Raw genomic sequence first — 20,387 nt, forward strand, 5'->3', positions numbered from 1 at the left:
TTTTTTTCTCCTACGTTTTTTTTTTTCAACGTAGGAGAGGTTTTCCTACATTTTTCATGAAAAATGATGTCCAAGGAGTGTAGGGTTTGGGATTTATGGCAGGTTTAAAACGTTTTTTGGTCGAATTTCAAGCTCTCCTCCACCAGTGGGGTCTCTGCTGATGTATTTAATGTCGTAGAACAAAACGTGATCTGTCTTTTCAATTTGTGTCAACCACAGACCTTATTCTCAGCTATTTTCCAAAATCCTATGGAGAAATTGCATTGCTTTTTGGCGCAGGAACCGGAAATTGTAAAATGCTAACTTACTTCCGGGTTTTAGGACGCGTCACTGTGGCACATGTAAGAAATTAAAATCAATATTGAATGACGTAATTTAGCTTAAACACACAGTAACGGAGCGTCCACACAGCAACGTGCGTTGACGCTTGGCGGTGGGCGTATCTGAAGCTTGGGGATTTTTTGCAAGCAACGCGACCAACAACCAATCACATGAATCTCCCGCCCCCGACATACAAAGCAATAGCAATGTTAAAACGAAGTACACTGGATATAAAATCCCCAAACAGGTGAAAACCATAGACTGTATATATAAATGGACGTAGTGTCCGTGACGTCACCCATAGGATTCTGCAGAGTTGCCGAGAAGCCCTTAGTAGGCGGAGTCGGCCACTAACGGCTTGACAGCGACGTCAGAGTATAATCCCTGCTCCAAATAAGGGCAAAGAGGCGGAGCCGAGGCGGGACCTGCTGCCTCCGAACTGGAAGTAAACAGAGCTAGCTCAGGCTAAGAAGCTAAGCTAACATGAAATACGTGCATACCAAGTTACTGCTATCAGTATAGTTCCCCTATATAACGTTACATTCATAATCAAATGAGACAATCTGCAAGAGAATTAGCTATGTTTTGTTATTCTTAATGCTTGTCATTCACACGTTAAGAAAAGACGGACTCCACCGCCCGGCCCCGGACCTAACGGAGCCGCAGTGGGCTAGCTCCGGGACGCCGGCTGGAGCTAGCCCCCTGCGGCTCCGTTAGCTCCGGCGGCCACCACTGGGATAATTGGGTCCCCTATTAACATTTGCTCCCGTTTAGCATTATGGGCGTCATAGCCATAGACTATAAAAGTCTTACCCAAGGCTGAATCATAAACTAAAATGTATATAGTATAAAGGGTTACGTCCTTAGCTAGCTAATAAGTAACAAGCTAAGCTACCAAGTACACAAACACCTGCGAACGGGACATGTATAATATTATCATTTTAGACTTCTTGGAAGTTCTGTTAGTACATTCAAGCGCACAGCACAACATTTTAATTGACCGGTATTTGTAACAATATTCCCTAAAAGGCACAATCACCACGAACACGGCTATAGCTAAAGGGTCAAGTACAGTAACTACAACTAACTAACGTTGTAGCCTCTATGGTTGTAGCCTAGCAGAGTGGACAAGTTGCTGTTAGCTGACAGTGAGGCATGTACATGTCCATCAAAGTGACCGCGCCCTAATTTATGCAAAAGCTTTAAGGCTTAATATTAATTAAACAGATGACTTGAGAAAAAATTCACCCCCCCAATCCATATTCATGAAGGGGGTATCTAACTATACAGAGAATATGGTTTTTTGAACCACGATGTAAACATGTTTAATTCTGCTCTAAAGTTGGGCATTTTAACATTGGGGTCTATGGAAATTGCTCCCTTCTGCAGACTGCTCTTACTGGCCACTAGATGAACTGCAGTTTGAGGCACTTCCGCATTGGCGTCCCAGCTCTTCCCCAGAGTTTGCCGCTTGGCGTGAAACCAGTTCAACCCACTGTCTCTGCCGCCTCCCTCCATGCCTGGCTCCTCCGGTTTGTATCCCGGTAGATGAACAGAGACTGATCATACAGCACCGTGTGATTCACTACCGCTATAATGAATTTTCCCTCCATTTTTGGAATATGAGGAAATGACCTGCGTTGTCGTCTCTCCCAGCATAAACGCGGTTTGATTGGCTAGCGCTTGTACTGGCAGATTTGAATAAACGGGATTTCATTGGCTGACGCTTCTGCGAGGCGCCAAAAGTTGAACATTGCTCAACTTTTGACGCGAGCAACGCGAGGAACGCGTAGCTACGCTCCCCACAATGCAGTTCGGTGAAGCGTGACGTCACCCCATTCAAAGTGAATGGGCAGAAGCGTTGAAGCTTCAACGCACGCTGCTGTGTGGACGGGCCGTAAGCTTAAAACTGTTTTATTCAGAAAACATTTCCGATTAAATTTACTTTGAAAAGCTGTATTGAAAGGCATTGCCGTTGTCAACAGTGACCACTTCCGGTTTTACGTTAACAGCGATTACAGCCATTCAAATGCATTAAATAAAAAGTCGGGAATGAGTGTATGAGGGGAAAAGGCGTGTGGAGAGAATGAAGACACAACGTCTAAACCCTCTGTTATGCGCGATATCGGACATTGGAGAAAGAGGAGGGCGGATCCCCTACGTCACAGCCGCAATTGAGAGGAGGAGCCAATAAATGGAGAGAACGTGATCTCGCTCTCTTTTCACCACCGCAACTTCGAAACAACAGCTGTTGTCTCCTGTATCGCTCTGTTTGTTTCAGAAACACGTTACTTAATTAAAGTACCAATTTGAACCTTTTCAGAGACATTGTCTCTTATTTTAACTCCCTCCTGGACGCAAGAGAACCAACACAAATCAACACACTCTATAGGCCTACACACTAATTTTAAAATCTGAAGAAAGCCTCTTTACCAAGCTCCAAACTAAGTTAAATATCTCCAAAAGTGTAACAAATATGAAACATCTGAAGATCAAGTTTTATAGCTGGCGGTCTTGTGATCATTTTAAAGTTGGAATGAAGTCTAGCTGAAAGTATGTGGAAGGAGTAGCATTTTGCGCAAGGTGTACACTGTAAAAAAAAAATCCGTTGAAAAACGGACAAAGTGCTGGTAATTTGCTGCCAGGACATTGTCCGTTATTCTACAGACACTTCCGTCAACCCTTTAACGGATATTTCTGTAGATTAACAAGACTTTGTCTGTACCATATACGGACACTTCTGTCAACCTTATAACGGATATTTCTGTAGATTAACAAGACTTTGTCCGTAATATTTACGGACACTTCTGTTAATCCTAATACGGACAATTCCGTATTTTAACAGTCCTTAGTATGTACTATTTACAGACACTTCCGTTAATCCCAATATCTTTTTTTTTAAATCTTGGGATAAAAAATATATATATATCCTAATCCTAAATAAATAACAATCATTACACTTTCAAGCAAACTGAATAAAGCACAATATATAGAAATTGAACAAAATGTATACCATTTTTTCCATACAAGTGCATTTATTTCCTTTTTGCTAATGTATAAAGTGCATTTAATGATGAAATGAAAAAACTGAACTTTTCTCCCACTGCTGTTGCACCCTACTGGCTCACCTGTCAGTGAGGAAGGAGGAGCCCCCTCCAGGAGGATGTAGCGACTCCGTCCTACACCTCCCACTCAACATTCCCCGCTGACAGGCACTGCCCCAACCTGTAGGAGAACATGCAGTGACAAATATCACCCTCCCAACTTCCCTCCCCCCGAACATGGGGGATTTGAACCCAAAGAATCTGTGGTGGTGGGCAATAATTTTACCCCTCGCTACCTGAGTGCCATACAAATGTTTTTTTTTTAAGACATTTCCATACAATTGTAAAACCCTAACATGAACATACATTCAAGTATGTAAAATAACAGCAACAATAACCTTTTTCTTAACACCATGATGTTAGAGGTCGGGCTGTGTGTACATGTGCGCCTCAAGATCAAATTAGTAGTTATAAATTCCTCCCAATGTTTGCCACTGCTGTTGCACCCTACTGGCTCACCTGTCAGTGAGGAAGGAGGAGCCCCCTCCAAGAGGATGTAGCAACTCCGTCCTACACCTCCCACTCAACATTCCCCGCTGACAGGCGCTGCCCCAACCTGTAGGAGAACATGCAGTGACAAATTAAAAAAAAGTAAACTTTTTTTTTTTTTAAGTGTGTGTGTGTTGGTATGTTTAGTCCAAAAGTCCAGTCCAAAAAGTTCGGTTTTGAGCTTTGAGGAAAGCTCACATGTGCCAGTCAAATTCCTTCAGCTCAGTCACGAGCTTCGACAGTTTTGGAGGAATGTGATGCTGTTTCTTCCCCTTCATCTCAGCCTTGGACCCTCGGTCAGGATTCATTCCAAAGAAAACTCTAAGGAAACAGAAATATGTTTAGCTGCACATGCAACTAAATGAATGAAACTGAACTAAAGAGTAACATGCAGACAAAGCTGAGATACTACTTGTAGTGTGGCTCTACAGGAGTGGAGCCGTCTAAAATAGCATACATTTGTTTTCTCCACCATGCCCGTGTGTGTGTTTCCATCTACAGCTAATGTTGCAAAATACTACTACTACAATAACACTTTGCTCCTGTAAGCTGAGCAACTCAGACAACGTGCTGTTAAAGTCTGCTCATCACCAACATACTATACTGGAAATCTCAGCATAACCCGTGCACCTGTGACTTGTGTGGATATACTGTACGTGCAATGAACGATCTCAGGGCACCGTTAACTCAGTGCATGAGTAGCACAGCTAGTAGTAGTCGCTAGTAGTCACGAGTGCTGAAAGAAGTTGTGACGATTGATAACAAACTTTTAATCTGAAATGTATGTCTAAAATTAATGAACAATGAGTAATGGTCTATTTTGTGACAAAAAAATATATAATTTACATGAGCCGTCAAAAATGGCCGGCGAGTCTGTTGTAAACAGTGCTGTCCGGGAAGATTGTTTCAATGACAGTGGGACCTCTTTCTGGTCCCTCTGAACCCGTTCTGGATCACCACTCCTCGGTGGTGGTAATAGGTTTGCATTTGAGAATACAAACATTATGCACCTTTACAATATGAATTAACAAAACTATTATTTTGTGCTGACAAACTAGGCTATATAGTGTATTTAGTGACTTTTCCTGTCATAATCACCACTGTGACATAGCCTACAGCAGCCTACTGTAGCAGCCTCTATATTTTATATGTAAAATGTCTTGGTATTTGCTACATTTATCGTGGAGTTGTGTGTTTGTTAAACATACATATACAATTTAGAGGTGACAGTGTGCGGTGTTATAGTTTGTTAAATGCACAGGTGAACATTTGACAGGAGGAGTTACTAAATCCACAATGGTTTTGGTTATTGGCTACATACTATAGGTGGATCATGTTTGTTTGTATTCTCATAATGCAGACCAATTCACATAATCACGATAGGCGAGTTGTGATCCAGTGCACAAAGACGGAGGTCCAGATTTCATTGCAGCAGCTTTACAGGCAACCAAGGTAAAGAGGGTTGATTTATTTGCATCGATTATGATTGTACACAGTCTATATACATTTTAGTCACAAAATAGATAACATAGTTGCTCAATTTTGATTTCACACATACAACCACTGCATTAAAACTGCATCTAAATTTGCTACTTTCAATATCGCAGTCTACTTGTCAGATTTCAGTCAATCTTAAGTGTGACACAACCACTAAGCTCATCTGCAACAAGAGCACAGGCGTCAAACGTTGAGTGGAGTGGTAACTGTGACACTCGGTGCAAATGTACACGTTACACAACAAGTATTAACATTGGGGCATGAATCCTGGTATGGATTTTGTTATATTAGTCACAAAAGCAGCTCACATAGAATAGCCTAAATGTGTGTCTTTGGTTAAAGAGATAGCTCAGAGATAGTTGTTAGGAATATTGTACATGTTTTCCCAATCACCCAGTGTCAGAGCCTAATAAATGCCAAATGCCTTAGGACAGACCTTTTCTATGTACTTGGTGTAGTCTGAAGTTATATGAAAGAGCATGGGCCTTCAACAGGAAGCTGCAAAATGTGCTGCCTGTGTTATAGGAACATTTATTAAGTATTGAGGGTTTAAGTGATTATATGTTTGATAATACACATTAACATGAAACAAACAATAGAAAAGATCATGTGTAAGCAAACAAACTTTACACAACACTGGTGATAGTGCTGTCAAACAGGTCTATGAACTCTATGAAAAAGTTGAATCTGCAATACAATTTTAGGCAGTATTTGGGTCCCTGGTTCATCTCTCTCAGCTAAGGGGTCCTTGGACTGAACAACATTGAAGACCCCTGTCAAAGAGCAATGAATATCTTGGCTCGATTGTAGAGTGTCAATGGGATCAAAACATATAATATATATTATATTTAATAATCATGATCCCATAAGCATCCTGGAATTGAGCACAACTATGCTAGTAATCTAAGGGACGATGAGTGGATACCTTTTTACATGCTTTGTCTGGTGGGAAGCCCTCAGTCTCAGAATTTGAATACCCCAGCTTATACATTTCAAAACAATGAGCTGCTTACCTTTGCATGAATTCCAGGGTAAGAGACATCTCCTTTGGATATTCAATGTTGCAGACATAAAACAAGCAGAAAGCATAGCTCAGGGCCACAATGGGGGAGGTGATGTGGTCATTCACAACTTCCTGATCAACAGCAATCTGGAATAGATGGTCACCTTAAACATAGATCACAAAAACAATATGTATTAGTAATTTAAAAAAATAATAACGTACACACGTGCCAAATCTTCCATACTCAGCCCAAACACAGGTTATGGTAAGAACAAGCAACAAATACTTTGAAAAGGTATTCTGCATTTAGTTTGTCAGACTTTACATACAAGTGTACTTAAATTTAAAGATTTTGGCCCTAATCAACATAGTTCTGAGCACCATTTACAAAACAAAATCAACCAACTCTATACCTTTTCATCACAACAAATCGTCTCATCAGTAAACCTAAGAACAAATGGAGAACATATCTCCAAGCTTGCTGGGATGCAAAAATGATTCAACTACAAACCTCTGATTAGGATGCATGGGGTACAGGGGAGGCTGAGTTCAGCATCTGCGGAGTACTGTTTTCGAAAAATAAAACAACAAAGATACACATATGAATGTGTTGATTTTATGTTTCCAATGTACGCAAACACACAGTCAGGCAGGCAAATAGACCATCTGCCAGCGTCTGTATCACAGGCAACCATAGACAATAATGTTAATAGTAGTTATAAAAAAATATTGTTTACACAAACATAATCGATTAATGTTAGGATCAGAATCCTTTTCGGTCAGGGGGGGAAAGTCTGTCCTTACAAGACCTTGTTCTATTAGGGGACAGCATTTGGTCCTCCAAGACAGAGGAGCTCTGCCGGGATGGAAGTGTATAATTATATGAGGGATTTTCTCCTGGTCGGGAAAATAAATCAAGGATTTTACTGATTTCCTTTTATCTTCGTTTCCAGGAGAGATGGTTTACCAATTTCGATATTATCAGCAGCGCAAAGTGGGGTTTAAAATCCATAAAATGTACCTCATTTTTGCAGAAAAGGTGATCAGGGTTTTCCTTGAAGTATCTCACAATGCCACAGATCAGCTGTACTGGACCTTCACCCATCTTCATCCCTTTGGTGTCAAGGAAGTTGTTGATGCCCGGTTCTTTTTTGGAAAGCTCCTGTGCCAGCTTGTTTTGTAACGAAAAGCCAAGGAGTCTAGATGCATGATCAAACAGGTGAGCAGCTTCAAAAAGAAATGGCCACTCTTCCTTTAGGACCTTTACATTGGTTCCGTCGTTGATGGTTTCACGCTGGATGGGATATGTTTCAGCCATCAGTTTTCGAAACAGATGACTCCTAAAGATATGAGGCAACAGTTAATCAAACTAATAAATTCAATCAATAATAAAACAAATGATCAATATAAATACAGATAAATCAATTTCGGGTGAAAATAGCTGATATACAAGCGCACAACGAGTCCCATTGTGAACTTGTAGATCAGTTATTTTTTGTTAGTTATACAAAACCAATTTGAATTGATATACCAAAAATAAATCAAACTCAAATATTAGCCTCTCAATTACTCAATCAAAAAGTAATCCATACATACACAAGAACATAATGGATGGTTGGAGCCCTACCTGAGGATCATGGGTTTTGAAGGCACTTTTCAATTCATTTCGTTTTGACAGCAGTTCTGCTCTACTCTCAGTTCCCTTTACAGCAACATCCCACTCCACACATCCATAACGATCGGAATTTCTTGACTTTTTCTTCCGCTGAACTTCACCCTCTCCACCCTCTGCTCGCCTCTTTCCTGGGGTTGATGTTCTCTTAATATTTTCAACTCTGTTTTCTAGCTGGGTAAAGAGAGGACCACAACCATCTTTTGCAAACGGCATATTTCCAAAGGGCTCTGTCTGTTTGAAAGACAGAGGATATTGTCCTACAATGTTCTTGGCGATTTCCATCAGCTTGGATCTACCAGGTCTTCCAGGGTGTTTATGGAGGTAATCATCAACAACGATCCGAACCATCTGTAGTCTTTCTTTCGACTTTACCCATTTCTTTTCACCCAACACATCCATGAGCTTTGAGGGCATTTTGTGCCATGGTATGGAATATGGCTCACAGGATGGGGAGTGGGCAGGTGGTGCTTCAGGTGGTGTTGGGGACAGATCATCACTCTGTGGCAGAGGTGTAGATGTAGGGCCAGGGCCAGGGCTTCTGAACTGTGGTGCAGCTTGTGAATCTATGGATGACATACCCCATAAATTAACCACATCACCAATGCTACTAATTAATTAATACACTGGTTTTCAATGTCCGTTGGAGACCACCAGGGGTACAAATGGACCCTTAAGGGTCTGTGAATTTGTACAGACAGTATACAGGGTTGGGCAATATATTGATATATCATATGAGATTATTGAATAGGATTTTGGGTATCATATTGTGATACCTGTTGTGTTTTCCTGATTTTAAAGAATGAACTGAACTTACCCAACTGTTAACATTACATAGTCATAAATACATAATGGTGATATTTGATTTTGTCGGTGTTGTCCACCCCTCAGTACTGTGCAGATTAGGGTTACAAATAAAAAAACTTACCTCCTTGGAAAGCCTTAACGAGTCTTCTGCACTGAATGAGTGGCAGAGTGTCCTGAATGTCCGGGGCATCCACAAGGATCAGGTCATCTTCACATTGAACTCCTAATTCCACCAGTCTAGCCATGAGTGCATCCATCTTATCACTACTGAGCGATGGTATGGCTTTCTTAACCACATCTTTCACAAGCTCCATGTTGGCATGTGTTTAAGAGGAATGAGCAACCTCGCACCTCTCTGGTAAGAAGAAAGTGGATAATAATCATTAAGTTTGTCCAGATTTTGGCAGCTGTATTGACCGCAGTGTTTGGGGGGAAAACACTGTGCCAATGGAAGCTAACGGGAAGCTAACGTTAGCCCGCGTCCTTTTGCAATACTACTTTTAATCCAGATGTAACCACAACATAACACACACACCTTCAAATGTCAACGAAGCCTATCGAATATATATTAGTCGATATGATACTATTATAGCTGTATTGACCGCAGTGTTTGGGCGGAAAACACTGTACCAATGGAAGCTAACGGGAAGCTAACGTTAGCCCGCGGCCTTTTGCAATACTACTTTTAATCCAAATGTAACCACAACATAACACACACACACCTTCAAATGTCAACGAAGCCTATCGAATATATATTAGTCGATATGATACTATTATAGCTGTATTGACCGCAGTGTTTGGGGGGAAAACACTGTACCAATGGAAGCTAACGGGAAGCTAACGTTAGCCCGCGGCCTTTTGCAATACTACTTTTAATCCAAATGTAACCACAACATAACACACACACCTTCAAATGTCAACGAAGCCTATCGAATATATATTAGTCGATATGATACTATTATAGCTGTATTGACCGCAGTGTTTGGGGGGAAAACATTGTGCCAATGGAAGCTAACATTAGCCCGCTGCCTTTTACAATACTACTTTTAATCCAAATGTAACCACAACATAACACACACACCTTCAAATGTCAACAAAGCCTATCGAATATATATTAGTCGATATGATATTATTATAGCTGTATTGACCGCGGTGTTTGGGGGGAAAACACTGTGCCAATGGAAGCTAACGTTAGCCAGGTTGGAAAGATACTAATAAAACAACAACACACAAACCTGCGAAAATAAACTAACCATAAATACAAACTTTACCTATCAATTCAATGAACTGGCCAACTTTTGCACGGGGGGATACTGCTTAAGGACTATATTCTAACTGGGGCCAGTTAGAAGAGAGTTACCTGCCAGACGTACACGTAATAAAACAAATATTTAACATTAACACAAATGTAATGTTTACCATAAATGTCCTTTTTGATTAAGAAATGAGGTTCCATTCCCAAATTAAACACAATGAACCAACCTACCGAGCAGACTTTCAGGTTCACTTTCAGTGCGGGATTCCTGTAATGGCGGCCACAGATATTTTTTATCGTGCAAAAGCACCCACAATGCAATGCGCAACCAGTGTTGCCAGATTCTGTGAGGGACACAAACAAGCCACAAGGTCTAGAGAAAATAAGCCCAAAAGAAGTGAAGTGGGCCACATGAGCACTTTAAACCTATACAGCAACTATTAGAAAATAGCAGATCACAACGTGCCGCGACGCGACGCGTTGTGAGCTTGTAGACCTGCTATTTTCAAATAAAATCTTGGGGGAAACTTATAATAAGCAGACCTGGCAACGCTGTTTTCAACGGCAAAAGTAATGTAAAAGTCGATTACAGTACTTAAACAGTAAAATTTTACACCACATTGGCCGTCATTTTACGGATTTTTCTTAGAGTGGCAGGCCCGGTTCCAGAACAAAATCACTCAGGGTGCATTACATTACATTACATGTCACTTGTTAGACGCTTTTATCCAAAGCGACTTACATACTCAATACTGTGGACAATCCCCACAGGAGCAATTTGGGGTGAAGTGTCATGCCCAGGGACACAACGACATGCTGACTGCAGTGGGGTTTGAACCTGTGCTCTCCTGATCCCAACACCAACGCATTATTAGTCCACTGCGCCACAGCCTCCCTGTGTGCATCTGAGATTAGAGAGGGTGCAGTGGTAAAGTGCTATTTTTATAAGTGCGGAGTGGACCTAACACCCTCTAAGGGGGTCCTCACCTCCTCTAGGGGGGTCCGGGGGCATGCTCCCCCGGGAATATATATTTTTTAAATATTGAAGTTAAAAGCATCAATCTGGTGCACTTTGAGAGCAAAATGAAGAGATCTATGGATCTATATGCTCTTTGCTTGATTCATGCCTTCCCAGTCCCTTATCACGTAGGCCTATAGCCTACAAGAGCATGGTGCCAGTTGTTGTAGCCAGTTGTGGTGAAGGCATCTGACTTATTTGAACCAAAATGTCTACATGCATTAGCAGAAGATGGCATCTTTTTTACATGAATATTCCAGCCAATCTCTGTTTTGAAACCATGAGCTGCAAAATGAGCGCCTTACGCCACCGTACAGGCGAGTTGGGTACTTTTTTAAATATACCTGGTCAGGCGCTGTTTTGCCAAGGTCCTCTGGCACTTACGGGCCGCTGAGGGGTGGCGGTGTTTGGGGCAACGAAGACGGCTGCGGCTGCTCCGCCTCCGTGGGCGAGGCGGGCAAAGCCGGCGAGTCGGGCGTTAGTGTCCACGACAGTGGCTGCGGGTAACGTAATGTCCCCATGATCTGAACTGTTATTACCCTGGCGATAAGGGCTGGTTGTTTTAACCATTTTCTGATGTCATCATTGACTGCTGTGTAAGCACCTTGCAGACGACGAACGCGCAGCGGCACAGGTCACGCGCACCGGACATAATAACGCTACTTACCGTTTAAATTGACCAAATAAATGTATCAATGTTCTTTAACCACAATTACAATTTATTTTGTTTCAACTACATTCTTCTTCTTCTTCTTCTTCTTCTTCTTCTTCTTCTTCTTCTTCTTCTTCTTCTTCTTCTTCTTATTGTTATTATATATGTAATATTTTTCACTTCTTTTTTTTTTTTTCACTTTTAATTTTTCAAATGAGGGTGCATAACGACTCAACTGAGGGTGCAATGCACCCTTATGCACCCCTGTAGAACCGGGCCTGGGTGTAAGTAAAAGACGATTTGAAGGTTCCTCCCATTGAGTTACATGTTAAAAAAAGAGTTTAAAAAGCTGAATATTTCAAAAAGTATAACATATCTTGAAAAAGTTGAAAGTTTCCCATCATGTACTGAAAAGGCTGAATATGTTGATATTTGAATGGTTTCTGTAGCTGAAAAGTATGCTGAAGTTATTGAGAGCCAAACTATTTGGTGAAATAAGAATAATAAAAAGAATACGGAAGATGGAAGAATAAAGAAAATAACTATAGTGGAATGCTGGAAACGGCATTCGCACAAATTAAATATGTTTTTATTATTTAGTATATAATGACATGAAACGAATAATTGTGTTTTAATTAGATTAGAAGCTGCTCTTTTTATTGAATTTTCAAGGTTACCTGAAGGCCACCTTAAGTTTGCCTGACCAATCTATATTGGTAGGCATTTCGACTTGAAAATTACAGGATTTTGATGGTTGGATTCCATAGGTAAGTAGGTAAAATGTATCTAGTATTGTGCATGTTCACACTGATATGGCTAACTTGGAGACTAAGTAAATAGAATAGAGCCTTTGGTAATGTAAACATGCTTTCGGCATCTAAGCCCAAACTTCTGCCATTAAAAGGGTCAATTCAGTTTATGCAATCGGCAAACTCAATGCTAAATCCTACACACTGGACCTTTAATCCTAAATCTTATCACTAAAAGTACAATTTTTCGTTTTTGACATGCATTTATTTATAGCCTAAAGCTTTACTTTACTATATTAAAGTAATCTTTATCTTATCAGTGATACTTCAATGTAAATGAGTTGGATAAATAATAATAATCCTTTTATTTGATACAAAACACTGGCATACACATGTTGACATGCCAGAGGAGTAACTTTCTGTTTAGTAAGGGATAGTGAATGGGCAATTCCTTCAATATTAGACTTCCCAATATTTAGTATGCTACATATGAGAAGTTCCGGATTAATGATCGATTATATTTGCCAGTGAGAGATTTAATTGTCCACCCCTCCACCTGCTGGAGGATGCTGATCTGTGGGAGAAGGAGAGGGAGGAGCAGGAGTATGAGGAAGAAGAAGGACGTCACGCTGTGCACGTTCGCAGCCTGTCGTCGCAACGCGGAAGAGACGAAGGAGGAAAAGAGCCTCCACGTCACAGAGGTGTAATATCGGCGTCAGTGCAACACAAGGTGCTACCTCAGTGCAATTCCAGGACCATTGTACACTTCCAGATTCCTCCATGTAGGCTATGGTAACTCGTGTGAGCACAAAGCGAATATTTATCCAGCTGCTCGGCGTCGGTAGAGACTGCTGGGACTCTGCGCAAGGTAAGTGTGTGTGCCGCTGCTGCTAGCCAGTCCGCCTGAAACACCGGACAGTGCACGCGACTGTATTCCCCCCGATCTTTACAGCCCGGAGAAAGCGATACACTGCGTTTTATTGATGTAATGTCGTAGCAGCCATTAGCCCCAGAGCTTACTCCCGACGGCTGACTGTCAGTGATTTGACCCAGCTAGCTAGTCTGGATTTAAGGTCGGCAGGCTTCAGAGCGTTGTTGACGTTTCTGTTTGACAGCTACTGGTTCCCGCTGGCTGCTACTGCTGCTACTGGTGGTTACTCATATTTACATCCCCGCATCTCATCTCATTACTGCTGTAATATCTGATACTGGCTATAGCTAATTGGTTGACAGAGAACAGTAACAAGTGTTGGTAGGCACACAGTAACAGTATCATGCTAAGGCCCATTCATTAATAAGTGATGCTTTAAAGGGGAGCCGGCTAACCAACAATCACTATGCATCACAAGATACCACTATGTCAGCAACCATTCTGAACATAAGAAATACATTTTGAGCCACACATTAAATGAATATTTACTTGTAAACACTTGCTTTTGTTTACACTCAGCCTGGGAAAACTGATTTAAAAGTCCTTCTGTGGATGTGGAGTGAGCTCTGTCATAAAAGAGAAGTTAAGACAGAATCTCACTTCCTAAAATAGTGTAAGAAATAACATTTGGGAGTTTAAAGTTAGTCTTTAAAAACGAATCTGTAGATCCTACCCTTCTACTTCAGAATTTGACGGGAGTAAAACAGGTGCAATAATTGCTTCAAAATATTTGGACTACTGTCATACATAAAGAGAAAGCTCTGTTTTGAGTGGATACATCTGTAAAAAATATATAACAGCTGTCTATGTTATTTATTGTTATTTGATTTTTATTATATTGTATTTAATATGGTTATGATTTGAATATTGTGTATATGTATTGCTGATTTTCCATGGATAATAATACTTTTCCATGCTCCGTCCCACATACATTTGAACTTGATCTCGCATGTGCCTGATTGGCCAATAGAAACACTGAGTTTACAAATAGAGAAGTTACTGTTTTGAGCGTTTACCAAAACCCTGTTTAGTGCACTATCATTTTCGTGATCATGCCTGTGATAAAGAGAAGGTAAGTGTTGTACTAGATGGTGAACGATTGATCATTTTAGCTGATGTTCGTCTTTATTTGCAGCATGCAGCCAGTGTTGGCTTTTGTTTTGCATTTTTCTATTTGCATGCCGTTCTTAAGTTGCGATGTGTTCCTCGGCCTCCAAATCCTCCACTGTTAATGTAGTATCCAAATGTCCATACAACGACATGTGTAGTATAATTGAGTAACTCTGTTTTTAGTCTGCACTGCAGTTTGGTTAAGTATTCTTAAAAACAAGAGTAGCAGTTTTTCTGTCAGGTTAAAGGTGAGAGTTTACATTTCACATTTGAGTTTACGGTAAAAAGGCGACTTCTTGCTCAAGATAGCCTGTTGTTTTGATCACATGTCCTGGCTTGCATATTTATAGCTACAGTATACGCTAAGCTTTTTTGTTGATGCATTCCATAGGTTGCAAAAACTATCTGTTACATAGGTCATGTGATGGTAGATTAGTTATCATAAAGGAATTAGTGTAGTATGTTGAGTGCTACCTTATATTTCTGTTTCATGGTATTAAAACATTTCTCAGTGTACCCTAATTAAGTGAACAGAGAATACAGTGTTTGTAAATGTTTGGCCCTTATATCCATGTATCCATTTTGTATTGTCTTAATGCAGATACAATATTGGAATATTTTTCTTTCGACAATACCAGCAAGCCCATCATTGAAGCCAGATCACTCCCTGTATGAAAACACACACCTTCTAAAAGCAACTCCCACACAGACTAAAACAAATTCTTATCTTACTTTGGTAAAGCCACAATGTGTTTAAAAATATCTCAAGATTTCTTATCAGACATCAGAAAAATGGTATACAGTATACGGTATACAAATGGTTACAGTGTTGCCTAATATTTAGTCTGTCAAAAATGCATCAAGAACCTGTTTTATAGGAAACACCCAGTTACAGTACGCACACATCATACACACCTTTATTTATTCTTTCAAACCGTCAGATAGTCTAATGGTTTATCAGTGTAAAAGTTCATTCAAAGTGGAATTTGGAAGCCGTTTGGTTTATTGAGTAACAGGGGAAGACTCAGGCAGTCGTATGTGATTATAAGACAATTCAAACTACACAGCAGTGCAAGAACAAAAGATTTCAAGCTAGGCTTTACATCAATAATTATATTATTTGGACAGTTGCTTTAAATTAAACTACTGAAATGTCCAGAGCAAGAATAGTCGAGCCCCGTTTATTTAGTTCAGGCAATTTGTAATTCAGCATTCGAATGGAAGTCAAGGAAGCAGCAAATCAAATTGTTTATGCTCTGTGATTTGTTATCCAACACAGCAGCCCGTTATACTGCACTACAGAGCAAAGGGAAGAGGAACTGAGATAAGCGGAAGTTCTGATTCAGGTATTGTTTTTTGTACAGTGGCAAGGCCATCGGGAAGTAAACACCTGTTTCAGTGCAGTTATCACCTCTCAACCTTCCCTTTGTTGAGCTTCAGCGTGGGCACACTCCCTGTGGGTGGGCCTTCATTTTATCAGCAGTGATTTTGTGTTATGCTTTTGCGTTGGATGTGTGTTCAGTTCACCAGGCCTGACAGCTACAAGCCATTGCCTAAAAGTGTTTTTCCTATTGCACCGGACTGGTAGGACTGTTCTCAATCTGTTTTAATCTCTATATAATTAGTTAAACGATGTTTACCTGGTCACAATGAGACAGGCCAGAGTGTCATGACCTGGTCAAATGTCTGTGTGGTGGTGAGGGTAACTTCTGACCTGCTGGTTAATCTGAAATGTTTTTAATACATATTTGACTAGGGTGCTAACCTGCAAATTATTTCACTTGCACAGATATCTTGAATTGATCCATGACAGTCATAACATAGCTTCACTGCATTTTGAATATACTATTAATTGTTCACAATATCATAATTACTCTAAATGTTGACATAAATTAGGTACATAGATAAATATCAATTACCGCTTTTATATTACGTGAGCTGAGTCCACTTAAAAAAAAAAAAAAAAGGACCCGTCTGTATCCCAACTTGATCAAATGGACTTTTAAGGAGTTCACACACTCATGTCATGAGCCACTTCAGTGAAGGGTGTCAATACAAGCTTATTACACAGAGAGGCTCTCACAGTGACAGCCTCTTAAACACTACAAGTCACAGTTTGGCTAATTCCTTGTAGGAAACAAGTAAAACATGAATTAATGTCTTCCTTTAATCTTTGACTAAACACTTCAGTCGGTTCTTACAGACAATGACCCCTCTTTTAATTAATTCACTAAGAGGCTTTCTATGTGTACAATTGTATAAAGCCGTTTGTAAATGAAGATTACATGAGGCACAGTGTTTCAGCCTGATACTCTTACTTTTTACTCTAAAAGACAGTCGGTGCAGTTGAAACAGAGAGTTAATATTCTCTAATGTAGCTGCGACACAGGCAAGGAAGTTAAGGCTTTTCATTACTTTTTTATATTTCATTTTTTCTTTTCTATCATCAATCTGAGATGATAATCCTTGAATAGGATGCTTGTTTTTTTCTTCTTTTGCATGTTGTGTTTTAAAACAAGTTTATTTACCAATTACCCGGGATAAAACAAAAATACAAAAGACAAATATGAAATATTCCTTAAGGATTTTTCAAGGTTAAACCTTAAAAGACCGACAATTAAAGAATTGAACAGTCCCACCATAATGATTCATTTTTGTCACCTTTGTTTTTACTTTAAGAAACCTGTGCTAAACACTGGAGGCAGTTCTTGTTATAAGAAAGGTCAAAACGGGCTTGCATTTCTTATGGATAGCATCAAATAAACAAAAGTATTGTTAGTAGTGTAACTACTGAGCCTCATTGCATTGTTTTTCATCATTCATGACTGAGCAGAGATTAATTATACTTATTATATCTGATTCTTGGCTTGAACAAAGGGTTTAATTGTCAGTTTATAACGGTAACTAAACTCGGTTAGAAACGGACTCAATTCTCAAGGAAAGACAGTCAGCATGTGCTTCCATTGCTGGTAGTGATCATTACAAAAATATATATAAATGGCCTTAATGATGTTATGGACAATTCCTTTATGATCAGGTTTTATAGTACCTGTATAATGCAGCAATAGTCAACCCTACAATATCACCGCTCTATCAATATTAGAGGTATTTGTTAAAACAATATCATGATATTTGATTTCCATGTTGCAAGTTATGAATGTCAGAATTATTAGATGCCTTAATATTTCCCAACAACAAGATTGGTCACGTTGAATATGAATCTTTGTTGATGCATGTTGTATCCATTGAAGGTTTTTTTCTGTTTGTTTGTTTCCTCAGAGTGCCCCACTTCGGCTGCTTCTCGATGGGTGAATCAGGCTCACGTCGGTCCACACTTGTGTCCCGCCTGCCAATCTTCCGCCGCAGCAGCAGTAAGAGGCAGGACTCCCTCCCCTCCTCTCCCTCTTCAGGTGGACAGGGCAATGGCGTCCACACCTCCTCACCCTCCAGCACCAACTCCAGTTCAGGCAGCACGGGGAAACGCCGCAGCTTTTTCAGAACTCCATCCCTCAATTTATCAGCTAAACGGAATAGTGATCCACGTGTCAAGCCTATCAACCTAAACCTCACCCCCCCGTTGACACAGAGCACTGACGCAAATGGAAATGACCAGCAGATTTCAACGTCATCGTCAACGGGGTTCAGTGAAGGTGGTGGACGCCCAAAATCACGCCACTCCTTTGGATTCGGCAGCCACAAGCAAAAGAAGATCTCCCGCTCTCAGACGGAGGACTTTGAAAAAGCGTCCTCTTCTTCCTCCTCCACAGCCAATCGAAATGTCTTTACAAACTGTATCAGTGGCTCAGGGGCCAATGAGGGTGACGACTCCGGGTTCCTGGATGACTACAGTGGAGGTAGTAATAGCAAACGGTCGTCACGGAAGAAAACGCTGCTGCCCAAATCTTTCTCCGCTCACCACCGCTTCTCCCGGACCTCCGACCACCACAGACCTCCAGAAGTGAATCTGGAACCTCCGAGCTCCACCACCATCACTCCGGGGGCCGGGGGGCTCACCCCGGGCTCATGGCCAGGGGAGCTTGGTGCCGGTGGGGAAAGCTCACTCCAGTCCCCTATGATATCAGAGGACCGAACCACAGCCATCACCCCTTCAGAGTTCATCCCCATCACGGAGGATTCTGTGTCTGAGGTGGATGCTCTGCCAGCTCCCAGCCCCGGAACCCCTGTAGCCCCTCCTGCCTCTGAGCCCGGGCCAGATGTCTACCCAGCTCCACCTGAATCCCCACCTGAATCCCCACCTGAATCCCCACCTGAATCCCCCCCTGCCCCAGAGAACTTCAGCTTGGTTGTTTCTTCATCCCAGGTAGTGTGCCTGTTTCTTTTTGCTGTCAATCATGTATGGGTTTTGGAATCAAATGGGTTGATCGTTAAAGACAAACCGTAAACTTTATGTAAAAGTTTCGGGAATAATAGAGAAACAACATAAATGTTAAGATGAAAATGCAACTTGTCTTAGGTATGCAAAATCATTCAATCAGTAAATCTTTCTTCTTGTTGGCAAACAATATTTGTTTAAAAAAGGCAATATTAGAGCTTGAGGAATAGATAATACAACCACAGGTGCCCTTGGATGTCAAGAACAAAAACCATAAAGGAGGAATATTTATGATCACTGAGTGGAATCTGTGAAATGTGACATAAAAATTGAGCACAGGGCATAAAAGTCCTTTTATTGAAAGTGCTAAGGCATGAAGAGAAAGGCCCATGCGTGTCTGAAAACTGTCCTCCACATTTCACACCTTTGTGCTCACAACTTTTCCTCCTTCAAGAATTGATTCTATTTTTGGCTGCAAAGACAAAGCTCCGCACTTAAGTCAAGATTAAATACTGTGACTGTGCTTCCCAAACATTCACACCTTGTGCCTGAGGACACAAATATATCCTTGTGCAAACCTTTTGACCCCTTTCAGTTCACAATTGTGCTTCTATTCAAATGTAACATTGACAGCAACAGCTTGTTCTGTTTCTACACATTCTCAATGAAATGTCCTCTCCTCAGGTCTTCTTCACTCCAGCCCAGTCCAGCACTGAAAAACCTTTACTCCCGGACACCAGCACAGCAAACAACACAGACTATGAGACTGCCATTTCCCTCTCAGAGCCGGAGACAGCTGTACCCTGCCTACCTCTGCGGGAACAATCACTGGAAGAGAGAAGGGAGAGGGAGGAAGAGAGAAAGGAAGTGACAGATGAGTTGTCAGCAGTGGAGAGGAAGGAGTTAGTGGAGAAGAGGAAGGCAGGTTACCAAACAGAGACCACCAGCGAGAGCGAGGCATGTGTGGTATTCAGCGAGGGGTGCCACTCTAACCCAGAGCAATCGGAAAGGAAGGCAAGAAGAACGCGCTCCATTCAAGAAAGAGGAACCTTCTGTGGCTGCCACGAGCCAAGGTCCTCTCATTTGAGGAAACCACATGCAGGTGAGAAACTCATGCAAATCACAAGTTTACATGCATCGCCACAGTCACAAACTCAGATAACATACACTACCATGTACCGTGTACCATGGGAGCCCAGCCAGGTTGATCCCGCATGATAACTGAGACAGACAGACATCCAAACTTGGCTTCACACTCTTTTGTGATATCGGCTCTATGATATTGACTAGCTATTTTATGTAAAAAGCATTGACAGTATTGACTTCTTGCTGTGCGGGGAGTATGTATGCTATGTATATTTGTTATATATGCGTGTTGCTTGTGTGTTATGGACATATTTGTATTTTTGGGATAGAATAAAAAACATATGGATATATATCCATATG

The 20,387-nt window shown here is 41.0% G+C and overlaps 2 protein-coding genes across 4 annotated transcripts in view; one reads left to right on the plus strand and one right to left on the minus strand.

Moving 5' to 3' along the window:
• Positions 1 to 3,631: 3,631 nt before the first annotated feature.
• Positions 3,632 to 10,316, minus strand: LOC307042388 (uncharacterized protein). 2 transcript variants are annotated; one of them, XR_013809092.1, is made up of 6 exons: positions 9,015 to 10,316; positions 8,042 to 8,652; positions 7,436 to 7,754; positions 6,926 to 6,980; positions 6,425 to 6,578; positions 3,632 to 4,235 (listed from the first exon to the last, which is right to left on the minus strand). XR_013809092.1 is itself a non-coding variant. In XM_079686247.1 (5 exons), exons 1-5 carry the CDS (start codon positions 8,050 to 8,052, stop codon positions 4,109 to 4,111), a joined length of 666 nt encoding a protein of 221 aa, XP_079542373.1. In that variant the 5' UTR covers positions 8,053 to 8,544; the 3' UTR covers positions 3,632 to 4,108. The 2 variants fall into 2 exon arrangements, 1 of the variants encoding a protein (XP_079542373.1); XM_079686247.1 differs by lacking the exon at positions 9,015 to 10,316 and having other exon boundaries at positions 8,042 to 8,544.
• Positions 10,317 to 13,161: 2,845 nt separating this feature from the next.
• The window catches only part of ccser1 (coiled-coil serine-rich protein 1), a 107,913-nt gene continuing 100,687 nt past the window's right edge, over positions 13,162 to 20,387 (plus strand). Inside the window, exons 1-3 of one of the 2 annotated variants that reach the window (XM_079686429.1) lie at positions 13,162 to 13,435; positions 17,888 to 18,929; positions 19,626 to 20,043. In XM_079686429.1, coding sequence (XP_079542555.1) covers positions 17,913 to 18,929; positions 19,626 to 20,043 — 1,435 coding nt within the window. In that variant the 5' untranslated portion in view covers positions 13,162 to 13,435; positions 17,888 to 17,912. The remainder of the gene's footprint in view (positions 13,436 to 17,887; positions 18,930 to 19,625; positions 20,044 to 20,387) is intronic. The other variant, XM_079686428.1, reaches the window with a different exon arrangement.

This window comes from Notothenia rossii (assembly GCF_949606895.1).
Source record: "Notothenia rossii genome assembly, chromosome: 6".
Taxonomy (NCBI): Eukaryota; Metazoa; Chordata; class Actinopteri; order Perciformes; family Nototheniidae; genus Notothenia; species Notothenia rossii.

What these genes read in the sequence shown, in the direction of transcription:
- LOC307042388 (XM_079686247.1), bottom strand. An exon ending in ACCTTTTCTGCAAAAATGAG is followed by an intron (nt 6,981 to 7,435) that starts GTACATTTTATG and finishes TTTCGAAAACAG; the next exon opens with TACTCCGCAGATGCTGAACT. An exon ending in CCCATGCATCCTAATCAGAG is followed by an intron (nt 6,579 to 6,925) that starts GTTTGTAGTTGA and finishes TCTATGTTTAAG; the next exon opens with GTGACCATCTATTCCAGATT.